Here is a 22,190-nt window from a genome sequence, read left to right as displayed (position 1 = left end):
CATTTAGATCTCATATCATTAAAATCTAGCTCCTAAACGTATTTCTTCTGTATGCTCCTATATATCCTAAGTAAAATAAAATTTCCATTAAATAGTTAGAATTTGCTCTACAAGAAATAGGCTGCGTACTGATATTTTCATATCAATGCATTTTTATGAAAGAAGAACTCAACTCAAATATTAACTAGCTTATATTATCACTTTTTCACGATAAATGAACATAATTTATTTTTACAAAGCACACAGTTGGAAGCAAATCAACAATTCCTTTAAGTAAAATTTGAACTACAAATTTCCTTCAAATACTTCAAAGTATTTTGTCCACACCGCTCCATAGTTCCGGGCGGGAGGGAAACAAAACAAACATCGAAATCACGCATCTGCAGCTCACTCCCCACCAAACATTTGGCCAGGCACTCAGAGTTACCGCTTAGTACCGCAAAAGCTGCGTGAGAAACCCGAACGGGCAGCAAGCACCGTGCTCCCGAAGTGCTCTAAACCCGAACGCGAATGCCTATGCTATATTCGGCCCTTTGGCCAACCAAAGGAGAAAAACGAACGTCTCATCTCGCGCCCTCGGGTGCTCACGCGAGACGCACGAATCCCAGCGTCTTTGGTGTTGCTGCTGGCCGCCTAGCTCCATCAGTAACGCTCGTGATCACATCATCACATCATCGTGATGCTCGTGCCGTGTCGGGACGTGCGTGTGCGTAATTTCGTAAAGCCGTGAATACTTCATTCCCCACTGTTGCACCGTTGCACCCACTATCGGGTTGGTGCAAAACAAGTGCAAACGAGTGAGCAAAACCAAAAAAAAAAACACACAAAAAAGGATACATTTCTAGCAAAACGAAAGGAACGAGTTTCGATTAGTGTGTTTTTGCTTTCCCTGAGCAACAAGCTTATACGAAGCGCGTAAGTAAAGTTTCCACGTAACTGTAGGTGAACCCACTGGAGACTGCTGTACGGGGAAAAGCCCGGAACCGGAAAAATCTTTTCGGTGAAAATTTAATCCTTGTGCCATTGTTTTTGTGTGTGTATGTGTGTTAAACTCCAATCACCTTTGAAGTACAGTCCAGGGAGAAAGGGAAAAGAAATAACGAACCACTTCATAAGCCAAAGCAAGGGCAAAATCCTTTTCCTCCCGAGTCCGGAGTTGATGCAACCGCCATTCGACCATCACATCCAAAAGCGCCGTGCCAGCGAACCGGAAGTGTTTATGTAATCAGAGCAACGGAGCACTCGAATTGTGTTCGGCGTGTATGTGTTTGTGTGCTTTTGTTAGTGTGTAGTGCCCGGCCATAAGCTCGGCAAAAGCTGGGACGAATAAATCCACCCAAGCTTGCAACATTGCAGTGCTTAGACCACGGGAAGAATGATAAAGCGTCAAGAAGGCCAGAAAAGCAGCATTTGCGAAATCATGTCCTGAGAGTGTCCCTGTCGTGAGGTTGTGAAAGGTGAGGTGAGAAAAGTATCTTTGTAGTAGTCACATGCCTATCCATACCGGCCGTATTTGTTGCTGATTGTGCATATGCGGATTTGTCGCAGGGTGTGTGTCGTGAGTCGCTGTGTGCGTGTGTGTGTGTAAATGGTTAGAATTTCTCGGCGGGAATATCTAACAACCGGAAACAACCGGAAGTGGCCATTTGTGGCGTGGGGGCGCGAGAAGGGAAAGAGAAGGTGCGAAAGAGAAAAGGAGAATGTGTGACACGCGGGTGAAACAGGATGCATAATAAGGATAAAAGCTTTCCGTTGTGCCAGCGCGAAAGTGAACGGTGATTATCGTGCTCACATTGTCTGCCAATTCCTATTGTGCAGCAGTTAGTGTGTGTGTGTGTATGTGTGTGTTGTTGAGGTATTTTACTAAGCGCCAGCTAACAGCGCTTTAAATCAACAGTGTTGCCGTAAGAATCGCATCAAATCGAAATTGTTCGCTCGCGTCCCGCTGCTGATGAGAAAATGCCGGAAAAGCGTCGCCTCTAACCGGAAACCGGAAACGAGATACTTTTTGGGGTAGGTCAGCAAACAGGGTCGGCGACGGTGTGGGTCCTCGTGCAAAATGCGAAACGAAGAGGATGGAGACGGATGGTGTTTTGTTAATGACCATGGGGTGAGGTTCCTGATGGTCCGAGATAATGAGCGTCACCGATAACTGATATTGACTGTTCTACTTTACCGGTGTGTGTGTGTGTGTGTGTTTGTGTATGGCTGTGAGGTTGGGGAAAAGCTTTAAGCGATTAATTAATGCAAAGCCTGCCCCAGGTTGGCGTGATGTTCTAGTTAATGTGGTATAATGACCAGGGAAAAAAACTTCTACCTCGTAATAACACGACCATTCTTGTGTGTGTGTGTGTTTGTGTGTCTAATGAGAGAGAACGATGACATATTACAGGTGGAGGGTGGAAATCTGGTTCAAATTCCAGTGAAATGGCTTAGCGCGTATCGATCGAAATTTGTTCCATTCCGTGGTACATCCGGAAAATGTCCTGTAATTGAAGTTAAACAATGTCAAATCACACGAAACATTATTGACCGAATGCAAACGAACCGGTACAGGGTGGGAACTGGTACTTGGTTCTAAGCAAAGGGGATCGAGTGACCACCAGCTGTCACCGGCCACTTTTCAAACGAACATTTACCCAAAACTGTACGGACGAAACGGAACCGGTTTCGGTGATCCGTGTGATGGCGGTTTTTTGGTGACGACCCGTCCGATTCCGTTCCGTCACCCAGTCTGGAGCGGTAAACCATTGCCACTGTCTTTCAAATGTTTGGCTGTAGCCTGCAAGTGACCGCAAAGGAAGGACACCCGGTTTCCCACCGTCCCCCGGGTAATCCAAAAACCCGCTAGCATAAATTAGCATTGTTAACGAGCGTTTCAAACGTTTCACAGCTTCATTCGGCAAACGGTCTAACCGCACAGCACAGAAACATAACCCTGCCATGAAACTCCGAAAAAGCTTCGTTTGAAGATTCGATGAATTATTAAGATCGCACCGCAAAAACCTAGTCTACCGAGGCCGTGTAAAGTTTCCCATATCTTGGATGAACTCACAAATGACCGAGATATAGAGGGGGAGAGTTTCGAGGAATGGGCCCAAACCGGGATCCAAATCCGTTTCATTATCAACCGAGCGTAAGGGTAAACCTTCTTTATCCTTCCCTTACCGGGAAAAAAACGTGAAGTTTTCCACAACGTGCGAGGTACGGCCCAAAAAGTTTAGCCTTGATGAGCCAATTTTTCCGCAAGCCCCGGCAACGATCAAAACCATGGTTTAAGTTTTTCGGCTAAACTTATCGACCGAAGAAAAGAAGCAAACGAACACACACGTTGTCTAATATGTTAAGTTCTCTTTTGGGTGGTGTTTTTTTTTTCTTTCTTTCTTCCTGCCTATCATGGGTTGGGTTATGCTTTGGGGGCATAATTTTGACTGCGTGCAACCCTGTTTTTTTGGGGATGGTTTTGTGAAAATTTTAATTTGAGTTCGAACGCAATATACTCACTCCCAGAGGTTTGTTGTGTTCCGTGTGCGGTCGTTTGATCGTTTTTGATTAAGTGAAGAGAGAATTTAACTAACCAACCCAACCGTGCACGAATGCGAATATGTGTTTTTGTGTGGGTTATTAGCCATTTGTGAATATATGTGTGTGTGTGTATCCGGGGGCTTGTTTTCCAAACATTCGATCGTTATTTATTTTACCAAGCAGTGAAAACAAGCAACACGAACAAAAAAAACGGAACACATCAGCATACGCGGACTGGAATCTAAATAACTCTTTTACATAGGCAAAGTATCGATTGGCCAAATCCTTCCACTGCTCGGGGTGAAACAGCACCGTTCATAACTGTTGTTTTTAGCACACGTACATAATTTCTTCCCCCACCCGAAACAATCCATCTTTTCCACCCATTTTTCGCTTTTCCTCGTATATGTGTGTGTATAAGTTTTTTTCTTCTTTTTCCCCAACAACCTCTGGCTGTTTTAGTCCTGTGTTGGGTCATATGTTTTCCACCCAAAAGGGAAAACCTCCACCCATTTTCCCAGGGATCTTCAACCGGAGACTTCTTCCGAAATGAAAGAATCGATCCAGAATGGGCAAAAGCAAAAAGAGAAACATATCCACAGAGAGAGAGAAAGACGTGGAAAAGATTTATGGGTCCAAACTTTTCCCATGAGACGGCCCACACGAGACGGCCCTCCGGGGTCTTGTGACGCTTTTCATGCACCCGGTTCCTCTCTCACACACACACACACGTCAATTTTTGTATGAAATATGTTTTCCATCCTATGGAAAATCGTACCAAAAATGCATGGCTTCTAATGGTCTACAACGTCGCAAGCAGTGTGTCACATGGTTTCCGTTAACTTCTCCAGTGGAGTAACTTATTCTTCTGTTTGCTCTTTCTTAGCTAAACTTATTGCTAACGAAAAAAAATCGATCTGACCAAGTGACAGAACCCATCTGTTTCCCCGTTTGTGAATCGACGACAGCATCAAGTTGTCTTTTTGTGCTAAGTAAGCTCGTTAGTAATTAGGGGTTGAAAATGTTAAATTAAATTTAATTGTCACTCGCATGGTTGGTCGACAATGTCTTTCGGGCAGTGAATAGCAAAACGGTGAATCCTCCTGGTGCGAATTAACAATCAACCCGTTTCGGTAGTTTCTGGACACGGAGGACAATCAAGAAACTTCGCCTTAAGCCGATTCCTGTTCGGGGAAGTTGATTTGAGTCACCCACCAAAAACGGTTGGGACGTAGATTTTCATGCCACGGTTCGATTAAGTGGATGGTCTCACGGGAGTGATTAAACTATTTATAATTGGCCTCCGGATGGGGGGGTCCTGCCGGTTGTGTCACCTACCGTGTAAGCCCACACACACATGTCTGTGTGTATAAGTGGATTATTGTGTGTCAGCATCAAGAAATGGTGAGTCGCGTGTTCACCACCTTTTCACCATGTCCCCAACGGACGTGATTCGTAGGTCGCGTACACTGCCTGGACTAATAGACGACGAACTTCCGTGCAGGCGTAGTTCATGGAGCGGTAGTACCGTGGAGTCCGGCAATTCTTGACAAATAGTAGTTTGGGTTTTGACTTCGGGCAATTCCGGTAAATGCAATTCGGTGTATAACATCCTTTCGCAAAAGAGATGTGCAATGTTCGTGTCTGACTAGTGAAGCACGTTTGTCCCCACGTAGCTGCAGGCAGGTGCTTGGTTGGTGTTTTCGATGCTAATGCACCGAGATTACGTATGGAATTACCGTTGGGCATTTTGTGTGCATTCCGGTAGTGAATCGAGTGTTTGATTTGTATGGAATTCTACAAATGGAGCACCTTTTTGGGTGTATTAAGTACTGGGCTTTGTGAGGCTTTTAGGGCATTGTGCATTTAATTGTTTGGTCTTATATCTAAGATGGTTTTTTTGTTGGACTTTGATTGTCTGCTTTGTACATTCCAATTCCATTCAAAATAATAATTTAAAAAAAACACTTTGTCGGAGTTAGACATCCCACCAGGTTTTGCTACCGTTTAAAGTAGATAAACCATTACCAAACTCATCGCCACCGTCGTCCAAATCGAACCGGCCACGTCCGTGGGGATCAATTGTACATCCGAATAGCTTAAAGTTCAAACGGTCCGCAGTTGTTACGGCTGTGCAATGCGCAGTGCAGTGCCGTGCATTGTGACTGTGAGACACATCATTATCCGAGCACTTAATTAACTAATCAATTATTCCGACTCACGGCATACAGTCCCAGTGCCGTGCTGGTGTGCAGTTGTAGGGTTTAACGATACACACACACACACAATACGCTTTGTATGAGGATGTAGTGCACACTAGCGAGAAAGTGCCATAAATGAAGCGAAACTGTCCTTGATGTCCTTGCAAGCGAAACTGGGGTTTTGCGGTTTTCACAGCAAACTATACAAACTATTGAAATAGTACCGCTTCGTTGGGTATCCTTTTGCATTTAAAAAGCTCGAGCACACACACACACACAACACGAGGGAAAATTTGCTTTCATCTTGCTTGTCACACGAACGGCACTTCGAATGACAAGCATGGCGTTCGTGGCATCCGCAATTGATGACGTTTTTTTTGTGCTCTCTTTCTTTCTTTTCAACTTCTCCCACTCCAATTTCATTTTTTGCAAAACTGCATCATATACAAAGAGAGGGGGCGATGCGTAAAGAAAAAGGCAAAACAAAAAACTCGAATGAAATGCTTTTCAATGAAATTATGCGGTCCTGTCAATTAGCTCTGCAAAGATGAAAGTGAATAGCAGGCTCGCTGGCAATAGTCGGAATATATGCTTATTATGTAGTGCTTTTTTGAAAAATGAACTTTTGTGAGATGCTTGTTTTCTTGGTTGTTATTTTCAGTACTTTTGCAATAAACCATAACGCTGGTTTCCTTCGAATGGTGCTTGCTCGACGCATCGTTACATTGTTGTTCGCCAGTTGAAGTTAGCCTGGTTCGTTTGATCTGAAACGGAAGAAAAAAACGGCTTGTATGGGAAACAAAATATAGCAAAATAACTTCGGGATATTTTCAACTTTTGTACAAGTGTTTTTTTTTTTTTGTTGCTGCATTTCTCAAAAGCACTAAAATTCTTTTTTCGCTGGAAGGTAAAACCTTTAAAAACGGCGAACCATCGAAATTGGTTCACCGTAGCACCAACACCGCCTTGCATGGTTGATTGGCAAATGGGCTTTTCACGTTTCACAAAAATCCTTTCCGAAAACATAAAGCTATCGAAACGTGTTTTTTCGCACAATAGTGAATGGTGCGAGTGTATGGAAGAAAATTATGAAGCAAAATTAAAAAAACGCAAAAGGAAAATGAAAACAACAACAACAATGTTAATCCTTGTAGTAAAATTGACCCTTTTCAACACTTCTTAGATGATTTTCGTTTTGCAACTGACTGGGTTACCTTTTGTTCTCGCTTCGTTTGACTGCCTACTACTGCTAGGTCTGGGCCTACAACACACTGTCGCTGGCGGGCAACATCATCAACATCATCATCATCCCCTGTTGGGTGTTTTTGGGGTGGGAAAATAATTGGAGCGTGAATTATTTTTCTCCCGCGTTGTGATGGGGGATTTCCTTATTATGATTTTTTTTCTTTCTTCCAAGAAAAGTTAATGGAAAGTGAACTCGTACTTAACCCACAGCCCCGTGTGATGGTCGGTTGGTTTGTTTTGAACCAATATCGTACCATTTCATAACGGAACAGGAACGAGTAGCCTTTATTATTTTTCTGCATTCCATCACTTGTTATAGGAAGAAAAAATTTTCAACAGAATTATTCTATTTTTACTGAAACCAAAAAAATGGTTATAATTCTATGTTCAAAATAAAAAATGTATTGTTAAACACAGAACCATTCCCGGAAGCATCATTATGGCCAACAATGAACATAAATCATGCTGCCCAAGGGAAGGGTTTAGCAACAGCAAAAGGATCTTCTACTGTCTGGCATAAAAGCTATTCGCACGTGCCTTAAATCGATCATCCACATCCGAATGCATCCGTTTCAACTGCTTACTGCAGTTTTAGCAAATAATTGTAAAATCGTAAAAGAAAATCGAATCAAAAGCACGTACAACGACCGGGTACGTTTGGAAAATGGCACAAAATTAAATTCATACGCGCGCTAACTGTTCACGAGCTGATCACTTATCTGACTGAACTTGCCACACTAGTGATAAATATCACGCAGCAGCAGCAGCAAAAAGACGAAGCAAAATGGTTCGAAAATCGTGCGAGGAAAATATTATCTAAACGTAGCTTGCGGTCGGTTAGATGCAGTTCTGCTGCTTGACCACAACAACTTCCTGCTAAACGGGGGATGCTGTTACTAAGGGAAGAAAAACAGACACCACCAGACCCGACTTTACTATTCTGCTCACATCCTTCGATAATGATTTCCTTCTTCGGGTGGGGTTTTCTTTTTCCCTGACGATACATAAAAGGTGGATGAAGAGAGAAGAAAAAAATACATGAAATAACAACAACGACTTGCCCAACGATCGGGCATCGGGCATCTTTTGCAAGACGTTGAATACTTCACCGTCAGCTAGCTGCGAACGGAAACCTCCAAACGTGTGGTAATTTTATTTGCCATGTCAGTTCGTACAGTGGAGTACTGAAAAAAAGTTTCGCACTATTTTTGAGAGAGTTTTCCACATTTGAAAGCGGTCCTTTTTAATATAAGAATTAACAGTTTTGTTATCATTTTATTGGGAATTTCTCGTATTGAAAAAAATGTTCTCATTGATTTGTTAAAACAATTAAATTTTCCACCATAAACCCAAGAGCAATTTTTTGCTCCATCACTGTATCGAAGGTTATGAAAGCACGAGCAAATTCCTAAACAGACGCCTCACACGGTGGTATCTAAATCTACGACCGGTACGATGCCGTAGCCAGTATAATCTCCAATTGACTACCCATTCGAGGGCTCATCTTTGGTCCGGGATGGTTCGGTCGGGCCCAAGACTCTTGTGCCATGCGTTGTCATGGCCATGAAAATGTAATAAAGAAGCATAACTGTAATATCGTACAATATGAGTTTAATTCTGTTAAGCAGAGTTTATTCGGACTTTTCTCCAGATTCCCCTTCTTTTTCCCCAATTCACCCTGTTGGTGAGTTGTGTCACTGTTTCCCAGGAGGTTGTAACGATGTCCGTGTTTCTGAACTCCCACAGAAACACGGACATCAAATCGACGCTGATGGTGATCATTCGAGCGTACCAACCATCGGCCACTCTTTCACGCTTCTCGCTTTGCTTACCGACCGAACGAAACCGACCATTATCCTTGATGAAGCAGACATCGTCACACATGTACACTTGCTTCCATTCGGCCGGTTCCTGCCTTTTGCTGTGGCAAGCTGTGCGAACAGTTCGGTAAGCACTAGCTCAGCTGTCACTGACAGATTGGAAGGATAGAAACATCTTTTCGCCCATCCCGCCACACTCGCCGGTCAGCGTGTTCCATAATCGTTTAATTGCAGTCATAACAATGGCCATCAATGTATGAACTATGCCAAAAGTAGCACTAACCACCCGGTACCGCCTCAGTGGCGGACTGCCGACCATTCCCCCCGTATCTGCTCGTGTTTCGTGGAGATGGTCATTACTATCTAACAGCCGCCGCCTACAGCCTCCGCTGGAAAAGTCACTGAAGTGGATGGCTAAAAGCTTTTGCCAAGTTGTAAGAGGACAGTTTTTTTTTTTGTTTTGTTTTTTTTTTTCTGGGAGGGGGGCGAAATTCCGTCTCGTCTCGACAACGGACCCCCATTTTTATGCTTCCGTTCGCTATAGCACATATATCGATAATGTCAGCTGCCACTTTTCCGAACTAGAATCTGGGACAAATGATAGTTTTATTGCTACTTTTTTTGGCTCGCTGATGGTGTGCGCTTGTTGAGTGTGGACGTTGCTTTGGAATTGGGAGTACGGAGTACGAAGGCATGCCACGGATACAAAATGATTAGCCCCGTTTCGCAAATTAACAGTAATGTGTATTTGATTGTAGTTGCGAAGTGAATGTGCGAAACGTGTTGATACAAATCACATCGGTGGGTAAATTTTTCTCTAGAACAGAAAATCGCCAAATGGGGGAACATTTCTTTTTTTTTGCATGAAACAATGTGCATTAAATATGTGTGGAATGTATTGAGCGGAACAAAACAAAACGGGCGGTATTTGGTTGAAAATAATTGTGCAATTATTTTGTTTGAATGCTCGTATACCGGTTTTGTATCGTTAGTAGGAAAATTGAAACTGACATTCATATCAAACCGCAGATCACAAAAGCACTCAAAAAATTTGCAATTCAAAGTGGCGAACATAATCGCACTTGATATGGTGCGAGTAACCGTTCGGTAAATGATTTTATGAATAGTGTGAATTGTGACAAGTTTTGAACAAACCACAGCGTTTATTCATGGGGATAAGGTTTTGTTTGTAATAAATAAAACAGTACATTTTTAAAGACCATTTGAGAATAATGATACAAAAAATTTCACTCATAAATCACAATAACAAATTGTGATTATCTTTTCATCTAATATTTCTTTCATCTATTATGTAAATTGTTTTATGGCAAAACAGCTGCTACATGTATCAAAATGAGCAATATACTTTCAGACAAAAATGAATATGTTTTAAGTGAATTTTTATCAGCTTTTCTACATCGTTAGAAAGAATATTTATTGTTTATTTTATATACTATTATCCAGAATTTTTTGAAAACCTGTTAACAATTTAATTCCTAAGTATACCAAGTGTTTCTAGAAATATTTTACTAAGACTTAATAAAATTTTATGAAAAATCTTGCGAGACGGTTTTATGGACATAGAATTTAAAAAAAACCCTCTCTTATTTTTAATATTTCATCTTTAAAAATCAAGTTTTTCATAAAAATAAATGTATGAAATCTTTCTTGACAGGTAAGAGATTGAAGTAGCTCTTTTCATAATATTTTGGTTTGTATTGGCTTAGAGTCATTTCCAACGAAAAACCAGTTGGTAATGCATACTAGGAATCGTACAGTCATGCAAAAAATGTCGATTCGAAACATCAACTCTTCAACATTTAAAGTAGTTTTTCTACGGAAAGAATTTTAGTTAACTCCTTTGAGCTATTCGATTTCTTATTATTCTTATATTCGGAATTTCTTCTAATGCGTAACTAATTTTTAGTTCGAATAAGTACGAAATCGTACGAATGAGAATTTTTTATTTTCATAGCTGCGTCAGCAACACTTTATGTAAATCATTCCGATGGACGTCTTCTCAAATTAAAGATTAAACAAGAAAACGAATTTCCTGAAACGATATCCTAAACAAAATTAAGTTCTGTTTTTCGTTAACAAGCTGTAGAAAGTTTTAAATAATAATGATATTAAGTGTAAAACAAAACGAACCATATTAATGGTGATCTAATCTTGAATGTATAAGTCATAAACCATGAATTCTATTGATTGTTGCTTCAATTTCACTTTTTAACAATACCTTAATGGTCAATTATAATCTCTTTTTGTCATGTAACGAAAACCAAAAAGCACTGTAGCTGCTATAAGAAGTTCGTCGTACAATAGAAACAATCGACTTTCTGCTACCGATGGTACAACGAACAACAGCCACTTGAACGCTTGAACGCTTTAGACACTAATTCGGTTAACCATTTTCATTTTCGGGGTACGTGTCAGTTGACGTTATTCATCGCCTACCGCTACTAAATGCTAAGTGCTCGCCCACGGCCCATCCGAAAAATGGGCACACATACAACTCGGGAACCAGTGCTCGCTCGCTCAACCACCATCTTAAAGAACGAATTATGACGTCTCGGTAACAAAACGGAAGGAAACATTCCACCCCCAGCGGGACTTGTCTTTTAGTCCGTTTTCTTTTTCTTCCGTCGCCCTCGGTTTTCGGTGGTGAAAATTCGCAAAATTTTACCTCATCCACCCCTTGCTCCGCCATGGTGCGGTTTATTCGAGAAAAGCGCCTTGCTACGAACGCTACGACGCGGTCTCCTGTGGGGCCAATGCTAAGCCGAAATGACGCCCTCTTCACGAGCGATTAGCGACCGCAACTTTTCGCACCACAAACATATCCTCGGGGAAAGCGGGCAGGGAATGTTTTTGGGCCGGTTCGGTTCATCATGGTTTGAAAATGATCTAGTTTTTTTGGTTTTGTTCTCTTCCTCCAGCAGCAAAAAAAAACGTCGTAATTAGGCTTTATGGGTTTTATTGTTAACTTTTTTCAATTACCTTTGTGAATTTGATTAGTGTGGTTGTTTTGTTTTTCTTGCCCTTCTTTTTTCGGTTGGTAAAGTTTACCTTTCCGGATGTAACAGTAATGTGTGCGCTATTTTTAAGCGCAATTGTTTTCCACCCCTTGTTGCGCACCTCAATTGCCATCTTTCTCTTTGCGCTAGGACGCCACCACCAAAAATGATAAAATTCTCGACAATTTGTCATACCGATGTTCCGTTGCCGGCGGTAGGACAAATATTGTAACTTACCTCGCGAAACACAATATTATCGTGGTTTCCACCCGCCAGAGTTGGAAAAGTGTGGTGTGATAAGAAAAAAAAAAGAAAACCGCATCTAAATTTGCCTACCTCGATGCCCTTCCACTCACACACACAAACTTCCTTTTCAAAACACCCGTCAAGTCATCGGTTGTCGGTCCGCAAACGGTTTCGCGTGATATTGCGTCCCCAAAACGGATCGCTCGACCGGCTTTTTTGTGAAGCACCCGCGGGTGGAGTTTCTTTTTGGTTGGATGAAATGCTTTTTAAAAATTATGCGCTCCCGGGTCCGGTTTGTTCCTTTGTCTTCTGGGAGCTTGGCAAAGGAAAGTATTTTGCAAGTCGAAACACTGGGCAAACTCTTCATCCCGCTCCCTCCCCGAACTGGCCCCACCAAACCAGGATGGATGGTTTCTTCTCATGCCGAGATCGGCCTGAAAATATCACATCCCTTCGTTCTGCATCCTGCCCTTTTTGCTTACAGAGCGTGGCCCGAAAGGGAGCCATTTCACCCGAATCATCCCCCATCGGCATTTGGTGACGGCTTGTTTGCCTATGGTTTCTGTGCTGTGGCAAGTAAAATTCGGTTTCGGATCACACTTTCTTCACGGTTAGCACCACCGAGCCCACCCGGGCCCAAGGTTTGATCGAGCATCCCCGGGCGCTTTTGACGGCGAATGCTCATGAATAATCTATTTCACGATGTAGCAAAAGTGCAGGGCCTGGCAGCATAGAGACCACACGGGCCCTGTGCGTCGTCGTGGAAATTGTCGACCGCGTAGGAAAAACAGTACACTCGCACCAACCCCTCCCGACCAATTGTGGCACGCAAATGGCACGACACGCGCGGTGACAAACCTAATTACGAGCGTTTGATGGAAATCGCTCAGAGGCGGTTCGAATCGGTCCGATTTATCGGTGACGAAAATGTGCCACCAGCCACCATTTTGGGGACCGTGTTTTGATGAGTGAATTGTTTTTTTTTCTTTTTCTTTTTGTTTTCCATTTGGTCAAATGTAATCCCTCTTAAAACCGGCACTTACTCGGTGGCGTAACGATCATGAAAGTAAAGAAATATTCAGAACGCGTTCTTATGCAGAACAATCGTCGAGTTAATAATATTCAGAGGAGTTTCAGGTTTCTTGCGGGGGAAAAAAAAACTCATCCCCATAGCTGCGTTCGTTAATGAACGCTTGGTGGTAAAAGTTTTGTTATGAAGTTGCCAGCAAAAAAATAAAAAACACGATCATAAAACAAGTTGCGAGCAGGAAGTAAAACATCTCTGAAAGTGAAGTGAATTTTCCATTCCGAAAGCAAACCAGCAGCAGCTAAGATACAGTGCTCTGGATATGTAAGTTCGTTATCTTCATCACCGTCGTACCGAACGTCGACAAAAATGTCGTTTCACTTGTCGACGTGAGCTACAAGAAGAATGAGCTTATTTCAGTCGTCCGTACTGCAACCGACCTGACGAAGGCTTTATGCGCCATATATCATTTTATTCGCAGCGCGTGATGTGATTTTCACCAGTCTCCGTGTGTGTGTGTGTGGTAGTTTGTTTTTTCTTTTGCCATGCTCTACTTCTGGAATGAATGCCTATGCAACGGCATGTCCTTTCATGTACTATACTGAAATACACCTACTGTGGCCGTATGCATCGCCAGATTCCTGCCACAGTTTATGGAACTGGAACACATTTCCCACCGATACGAACGATCATTTGCTCCTGCTCGTACCGTGGTAATGGCCGTTGGGCCACGTGTTTAGCTGTCGTCTTGGTAGCGTAGGGTGTGACACCGGCCCAGGTAAGGCAAAATCTGTGCGGCACGCGAACCTTTTCCCATGGAATGGATCGTTCGTGACGTACGTTGTCAGAGATTGATCGCCAAAGTGGTGGTGGGAACAGGTTTTGGGGTGGAACATTCGCCAGCAGCTTTTCCCTGGTTGGTGTTCTGATTTGTTTGGCATGGGTTAGAACACATCCGGGGTATGCCGTGATTCTCACGTGTGGGAATTTGATCATGGCAATGATTAGCAGTTGAGGTTTGGCACATTTCGACGATTTTATGGCATGGGAAATTGCTTGCTTTGTTGCTATCGTTTTATAAGGCACATATAGTTCTGGTTCTTTATTATAAATATTTTAAACTACGTAATATTCAGACAAGAAATATCAATTTACAAACCTCACAACATTGGAGATAATTTAAAAATGGGTCCAGATGAGTCCGATGGAGTCCGACTAATGATGAGTAAATTGTAAATTTTGCAGTAGCCGATCCTAACAAACCCCCCCCCCCCCCCCCCCCCCCCCCGCCTCTTCATTTCAACCTGAGTTAGTTCGACACTGACTCCAGTTGGCGGCGGAGTCGGACCGATCCGACTACAACACTACAGAGCAGCTCATCTGTTTCGTCAAACTAGGTCTTTTACCAGGTCGTAAGTTTACTAGCTTTGTACGAATTTTATCCTTCCCTGACTAAGAATTTTCCGAAAGTTTCCGCTGAACCTTTGATGCATCTTAAGATCTTGGTGACGATTTCTGGTTCCAATTTCTTCTTAGGTTTGCTGAATCCTTTCTCCCTCAGGCATTCCTTATAGGCACTCAGACACTTGATAAACTTTTGCTTTTGACATCATCAGTACTTTAATCTACTTGGGATTGAACCATTTCTGAAATTTTCCAGGTGTTTGTGTACAACCTTTTGAGTTTTATATCTGAACGCGAATGACTACATCCATCAAATCATTGCACCAGATCTTGTCTAAAGTAGTTATAAACTAATCACTTTCAAAGTCTTTAATTTCCCGAGAGAAGAGTTAAGCTTTGTTGTATTCTTTAAAATACTGGAATTGGAAACCATTTACAAAATTATATCTTAATTTCTTTAAGATGGCTTCTATTTATTTACTCTTTATAAAATTAGATCATCGTCATAAAGACAGAAAGTAAAAAACAAACATGGTAAATTCTTCTTGCTTCAAAAAAATCAAACTTAAATACAAACATGCAGCTAACAACAAGAAACAATCGCAACCTAAATTTAGCGATCGATCGAGGAAAAGGGTCAGCTACACTATGATGCATTTTGATTTGTTTTATATTCGAAACAAAAACATTTCTGTAGAAGTTTAAGAGAACTTATCGGTAATAAGGTATATTTAACTTACAAATCCAATTCATCACCGCTTGTACAACGTCCAGTGTCCCTTCGCTCAACCATCAACCATTAATCCTTATCATATAACGAGTATCTTCTCCGTACCGTTCGTGTTATCGTGCTGTCACCCTTTTGCTTACTCCCGCACCGGAAAGCTACACCACGTGGACACGCCAAGTGTGTCGCTTTAGCCTTTCGGAAACTATCCATCTTCATCGTTTCAAGTGCCCTTTCTGTTACGCTTCTTTTTTATCTTTACTCACAAATGTTCGCAAAACGAACGGAACCCGTGTGACCAGCATTGGGCAGCCGCCGGGAGTGTTTGAATTTCCGCAACCAACCTTTGGACGGAAACGAACCAGGCGGAAGCAGTGAGACAATCGAATAACACTCACCAGCACTGTTTGAATCGAGGGCTACTAGCGAACTTGCCAAGGGTGAAAAGGGAAGCAAAAGCACAACACTTTGACGCAAGAACACAAGAACTTAACGATGAATCTTGTGGAGTGGAAAATGCGACCACCGAGTGGTTTCTCAATACGCGACACGCAGGATGGAAAGTGAGCAAAGGAGTGAAGTGTAACCAACAAACGAAGAGCAAAAAAAAACCCCGGATAAAAGACAGAATTTCGCTACACCCACGTTCTGCCAAGCGGGAAAGGCGTGGACACTCTCGTCGTAGTGGGGAAAATTGAAACGGGGCAGTTTCCTCCCCGGGGGAGCTCTTGGAATGTTCCCCATTTCCGGGAGTTTGTTTTTCTTCGTGTTGCGCTGAGTAACGGAAACGGTGGTTCCAATTTTTGCCGTTTCTAGCGAGTGTTGCTTATTTTGCCATCCTTTTTATTTTAATTCTGATCCTTTTTTTTTTTTGGTCATGTGTCTGTGTGTATGTGTGTCTGATTGCTTTTTTTTCTTGCCTCGTTTCAGACGTGTCGACCGGTGTGGAGCCACGCCAAGAGCAACGGGTTTTGCTGACAGCTCAACAGCTATCCATTAGCGATAAGGAAACCGAAACGAGCCACCATGCGATGGCACTACCACCAGCAGCAGCAGCACGGACCGGAAAAATAAACAACGAATTTGGAAAGATCATCTTTTGCCGCATCCTGCTACAACCGTATAACCCTGTTCCTGTTTCCGCATGCGTGCAGTTAAAGTTTGTGTGAAGTGAGCTAAAGCAAAAAGAGGAAAGAAAAAAGTATATATAGGGGAGGAAAATTGTTGCTACCCGACGGAAAAGATAGCGTGCGATAAGCGGGCACTGGAAGTGGATAGAAAATTGATATCTTGTTGTGAAAATACAAGTGCTCCCCCGAGTTTTGGTATCGTTATTTCAGTGTGCTTGGTGAAAACCGTTCGTCACGGGGAAAAAACCCATTGTGTAAAAGGGAAAAATACCGATCGAAAGCGTTTCTGTGCGGAAAAGTGCGTGTGTGTGATTCATCGCGATGGGTGTGTATGGGTGGGTCCGGTCGTATATACGTGCGTATGGCCACTAGGTATGGCGTATATCTGACACCAGTGCGATGACATTTTCACGACAGTTTGTTGAGCACGTCACCGGTGGTACGAGCGCAGAAGACGCTGGCGGCGGAGAACCCGGCCGTGGTACGACACGCTACTCGAAAGGTCATCTCATCACCTCAAGGACGATGTCGAGTGGTAGCAGACGGCGAACCGTGACGACAACCGTGCACCGGCTGATGGCGCTTGGGCTGCTCGCGATGGCCAGCGTCGTTGGTGCTTCCTACTCCGATACGGACGATCTAATCAACGAGCTCGATCGACCGAGTAAGTAGCCGGCACCTTACCCGTGGGCCAGTGTCACTCGAAAAGCCAATTCCTTTTGTTATGGAGGTGACAAATTGTCTCGCAATGATTGCGAGCGAAATTGTATTACGACTGTGCGCCGGATACGGAGGGTCACTTTAACGCGTGGTTCACTGTACGGGAATGGGCACGACACTCATCAATGTTGGGGATGGAGAGATGGTTTTTTTCCTGTTTAATGGTCGATAGATCAGGGACAGCACAGATTCATTCGGAACGTTTATATTGTTTACGATGGAAATATTTTCCGTACAGGGTTTTAAACTGTTTTGAGAAATTTCACTATCATTTCCATTTGTAAATATTTCTGTTGAAAATTTTTGAAAGTGAGATTAACTTGGAAAAGTAATAAATAGTCTGTTGTCTAGAAAAATGTTTAAAACATTTCCCATACCTATACGGGTGCAATCATTATTTCCAGTAAAGGCTTTTCCCGAATTACGCAAATAATACATTCCTGAGAAATACACTCTACGCAAATTTCAGAGTAAAGTGTATAAAATAAAAATTTCAAAAAACATCCAAATTTATTATTATTTTTTTTTTTTTTGCAAAACAGAAAGACGTTAGTTTATTCCCCAAAAGTAAAACTAAATGGCATTTTCATCATCACCATAAGAAAATGTTACAATAATAAGAAACTTTTGAAAATATTTTATAAAAGAACAAACTAAAAAGTACAGATCTACTTTAAAAAACTCCACGAATTTTAATTTTAAATTCTGCCTCGAAATTCGCAATTTTGCCATTCGAATTCCAGATTTTAAAAGTAAGAAAAGAGAATTATTTTATTGATAAAAGACTTGTCTCTTAACTACATTTGTGACCAAAGAATAATCTCATGAAGTACAAGACCTAAACCTGCAAACCTTAAAAGTATCTTCACATTCTTCCTAGGCTAGCCTTCGCTTTATAATAACTCAATTATCCAGTTTTATGAAATACGGATCTCTGCACAATCGCACCCGCACGACGAATATCCTTCAGGCACCAATAAACTTCATGCTGGGCCGAAACCTCTTCTAAATAACAGCAAATCACACACAAACCCGGCGTTGTGCTGCCAATGCTTGAGTTCCCGCTCCCACTAAAGCATGACATCCCGTGGCGCGTTGTGCAGCTTCATCCGTGCCCAGTTACTAATAACGATTTTAATAGCCCCTTATCGGTTCGCCACCATCCGCCTCCCGTTCTCAACCGGCTAGAGTCATACCAATGGTCAATCAGACCATCGGTATTAGGAATCTAGCCCAGGCATCCATGGGGAAAACACGCGGCCACATCGTCCTGATGGACGAGTGTTTAAGGTGGGCGTGAGAATCCAACCCTCATGAAGCCATTACGAGACCGACGTAGCATTATTGTACACCGGCAAAACATTGGCATGAAGGTTTGAAGATAAGCCATGGCCCGCGGGGTTCGAATCCAGTGCGGTTCGCAATGGAGTTATTATGAGACGGGAAATGCATGCTCACCCAGGCGCTTGTCGGCGGTTGAAGGAGTAGCTTTAAATGGGATTTTACCGCGAAGTAGCAAACGATTATAATTACGAGCCATTTATCAATAATTCAGGCTACAATCACTGCTCTCGATGGGAGTAGGTGTGTGTGGAAGTAAAGTTTTTTTTCCTCATTGTAAATGAAACCATATTTCTCGAGATATGCTCGAATGTTTCATAGGCAAGAAAGAATGAAAACGAAACGGACATTTTGACTGCTTTGTTTTAATACGTTATGACACCCGGCGGTGAACGACAGCCGACAGTGTCTGAGGGATGGGGAATACAACAAAAATCTCCCTCTCCACATCAACTTCCAGCTTAAGTGAAGTTGATGCAGAAATGTTCGCGTGATTTACTCCCGCACATCAACGAAAAACCGGGGCGCTTGGTTGCGACGGGACGGGAGTCAAAGTAATACGTGGTACCGTGGTACCATTACCGCGTCCGGCTTTTGAAAAACTTCTCTCAGCACAAAGTCACACAAAGTATTGCAATGCGATAAAAGGCAGCTCATGCTCGTTCGCGCTCCGTACGCAAGGCGCACACGTGTACATAAATCAAGCCACCCTCACACACCTGTGTACATCAGGTGGCTGACATTTAGCTGCTTGTTTTCAGGAAGCTTTCCACTTTGTTTTGTTGTTTTTTTCTTGTGTGTTTGAGCCCCTTTCGGTACAGGTGAATTTTCTGCACTCCATTCTGTCTACCGAATTCCATCCTTTTTCGTGTTTTACCCTCAACACACCGGTTGTAAGGATTTCAGTACCAATGTCTTTTCACGTCCTTACCGTTTCTGCGTTGTCACAAGTCTTGGGCCGACCTCGAGCCGTTCCGAATTCGCGATAACGCGCCCGCACAAAGCCAGGTTGCGCTGTGGCCACTTGAAAGCTGGCTAGGCAAAAGGTGTGTCGGGGTTGTGTTTTTGTACGACGGCGAAAAAAAAGAACACACGGCATACTGGAACCCGCTGAAAGGTGACTAAATCGTTGCGAGAAAAAGTCAAGCATAACGACGCTAACAAACAGCAAACGCCACGAGACGCAGGCGAACAACAATGGGCCAGCAACGTAAGCAAAGAAAAAAGGTGTCTGCGCAACACCGAACGCGGAAAGCGGAAAGTTATTTACGGTGAAAATGTTTGATCTTACACCGGGCAGATATATCACTGGGACGGTAGCATTCTGGACATTTGCTGCCATACCCGTGCCAAAGGACATTCGATGGCGAAGGGTTTTTTTGTTTAAATATTTTATGTACCTTCTTACATCTGTTTAAATTTCATCAAAACGCACATTCTCATGAGTGTTGTGAAGCATTCAACGTGGTGAAATATAGAGTCTGGCAAAGGTACTAAAAAAAACAGCAAAATACTTACGTTAATAAAATGTTGAATAAAATGTGAATTCCATTCAACTACTTTAGGTTCGTCTAAGCACATATGTATGTTTCTGCTGCCATATTAAACTCATTGTGTGTGTGCCACTGCTCCATAGCAACAATGGACTCAGGTTGAGAGTTCATTTCCTGCACTTTTGTTACAGTACTTGCTGGCACTTTTCTCAACACAACCGTACACACACACACAACCTTTTGCTGGGAAATAAGTTTCCTTTTCCTAGCTTCCTGTAAGGTTTTTGGGTGGCAAATATTTTTAATTAGTATTACTTTATGTTTCTTTTTCCATTTCATGGAGGGTGGGATATTAAAACACATCACAAAACCTCCTTTCTGAGTCCTTTTTTGGGGGCGAGGGCAATGTTTTACAAACCGAATGTCATCAACATTGTAATGCACATTTAGCACACTCCCGTCTGAACTGACGGTTAGCGTACGAAATCGACCGAGCGTCTCTATGTTTCCTTCATTATGCCCTTAAGCGTTAGTGTCCACAGACTCGCCAGTAGGAAGAGTGTAACAGTTTTGAAAGTAACTTTTACCTACAGCAAATGTTGCTTTCCATTTCCATCGTGACATCAAAAAACCCCGGGACGAGATCTCCTGACATACATTCCCCGTGGTATGGCGTTTGTTTGATTTGGACTTTTCACTGTTGTATGGGGAAGTTTTTGGGAACGTTGTCGTTTTTTTCCTTCCCTTTTTTTTGGTTTTCCTGTCTTCCTTCTACCCTCCAAAAAAACACGTTTGTTTGATCTTGTGCGAGTATGTTTAACGAAAAGTGCAGCAGGAAGCTAACAGGGGCACCAGAATGAGCAAACAAAGCCATAGTTTTCGATGCACTTCAACTATTGGCTTTATTTTTAAGGTACCCACACACATACACACTCCCCGGACTCATTTGCGTGTGTTTTCTTGGTGGCCCCTTCTTGGTCCGTTTTCTCCCACACAAAACCAAAAAGGCACACATGGCTTTTTTATTGTTGATGCATGCTGCAGTTCCTGCTAGCTCAGAGCGTACGCTAATGAGCTGTCAAATAGAGTAGTTTGACTTCAAAGCAGTGCAACTTATGGTGGATGCCCCATGCTGTACGTTTCTGGTGGTTACGCTTGTGCTTTTGCTTTCGACGATGTGAAGATAATTTGGTAACCGCATCACAGCGTTTTCCGTGCTCAGCTTACCCCCACCCGGGGGCTCATGCTGGGCGAAACTGCACTTTTTTCCACAAGTACTTGGAAGCGTACAGTTACTTCTAATTTAAATTCCAACACCAGGTTTGGTGAAACACCCCACCAGTGTGGTTACACTGCTCCCGATGCAACTGCACCGTTCCTTGGGTGCGCAGTTTGAAAATGGCTGACACTACTGGCTGGTGTGATAGTACGGTGGTGTTACGCTCCAGGGTCACCGGTCCCGAAGCGTGTGTTTGTATACAATTAGGGATTAATTTTCATACCCCAGTGCATCGCACACGGACCGGAATACGTACGCACACACGCGCGCGCACGAGCGGAACAGGTTCGAGTTGAAGTGAAAACCTTATTACACGAGCAAACGATCGTACACGCCATTTTCCCGATCTCACTGTCGGGATGGAAAAGTTTTCCACATTCAACCGCTTGCGTTCGTTTGGTACGTGAAATACGGGATTGTTTGTGTTTGTAAACAAACGCGCCCGCGATTTTACACCCCCACAGCTCGGTGTGTGCGTTGTGAAGCGAAAGGAAAATTATGACTGGCGGTGAGATTTACGTTTGCCGAACGGAATGTGAACCGGCGGTTAAACTCGCTGTCCTTTTCTGGACGGCATTGAACGGTTTTGCTAGATAATGTCTGGGTTATTTTCACCATAGGAATACAGACCGGATCAAATCCATCTGCCACCATTTTTTTTTTATTCGTTTATTGCAAATTTTATCGAAAAGAAAATGAGTTAATTTACTTAATTTTTTTCTGCCATGAAATGTTTATCTAAAAAAACTTTGTTAAAGGCAATAGGGTGAAAAAGTTAGACATTTTTCTTAAGAATTATATCTTGTTAAAGATGATAACTCAAAAGAAGTAATAAAAAAACAAAAAGAATGACATATCTTCTGAAGATAATAATTGCTTTTTTGACGGGCAAAAGTCAGAGTGTTATATCATCAGAGAGTAATAAACCTGATTTTCTTAAAAACATTTAGAGATTAACGTTTTTCAAATCTGAATTTCCTTGTAATGCTATTCTGATGGTTTTATAGGGCAGCCG

General features: G+C 42.6%; 1 protein-coding gene and 1 long non-coding RNA gene across 4 annotated transcripts in view; one reads left to right on the top strand and one right to left on the bottom strand.

Annotated features, from left to right (window-relative positions):
* Positions 1 to 22,190, bottom strand: part of LOC125763150 (uncharacterized) — a 108,397-nt gene that overhangs the window by 69,407 nt on the left and 16,800 nt on the right. The gene's annotated exons all lie outside the window — the stretch shown is intronic.
* The window catches only part of LOC125763045 (hemicentin-1), a 59,501-nt gene continuing 37,798 nt past the window's right edge, over positions 488 to 22,190 (top strand). Inside the window, exons 1-2 of one of the 3 annotated variants that reach the window (XM_049425797.1) lie at positions 488 to 1,457; positions 16,143 to 17,006. In XM_049425797.1, the coding sequence (XP_049281754.1) occupies positions 16,742 to 17,006 (265 nt within the window). In that variant the 5' untranslated portion in view covers positions 488 to 1,457; positions 16,143 to 16,741. Of the gene's footprint in view, positions 2,014 to 16,142; positions 17,007 to 22,190 lie in introns of all 3 variants that reach the window. The other 2 variants (XM_049425798.1, XM_049425796.1) reach the window with 2 other exon arrangements.

The sequence above is a fragment of the Anopheles funestus genome, chromosome 2RL (assembly GCF_943734845.2).
Source record: "Anopheles funestus chromosome 2RL, idAnoFuneDA-416_04, whole genome shotgun sequence".
Taxonomy (NCBI): Eukaryota; Metazoa; Arthropoda; class Insecta; order Diptera; family Culicidae; genus Anopheles; species Anopheles funestus.
The sequence above is the reverse complement of the archived record's forward strand: the minus strand, read 5'-3'. Positions and strand labels throughout refer to the sequence as shown.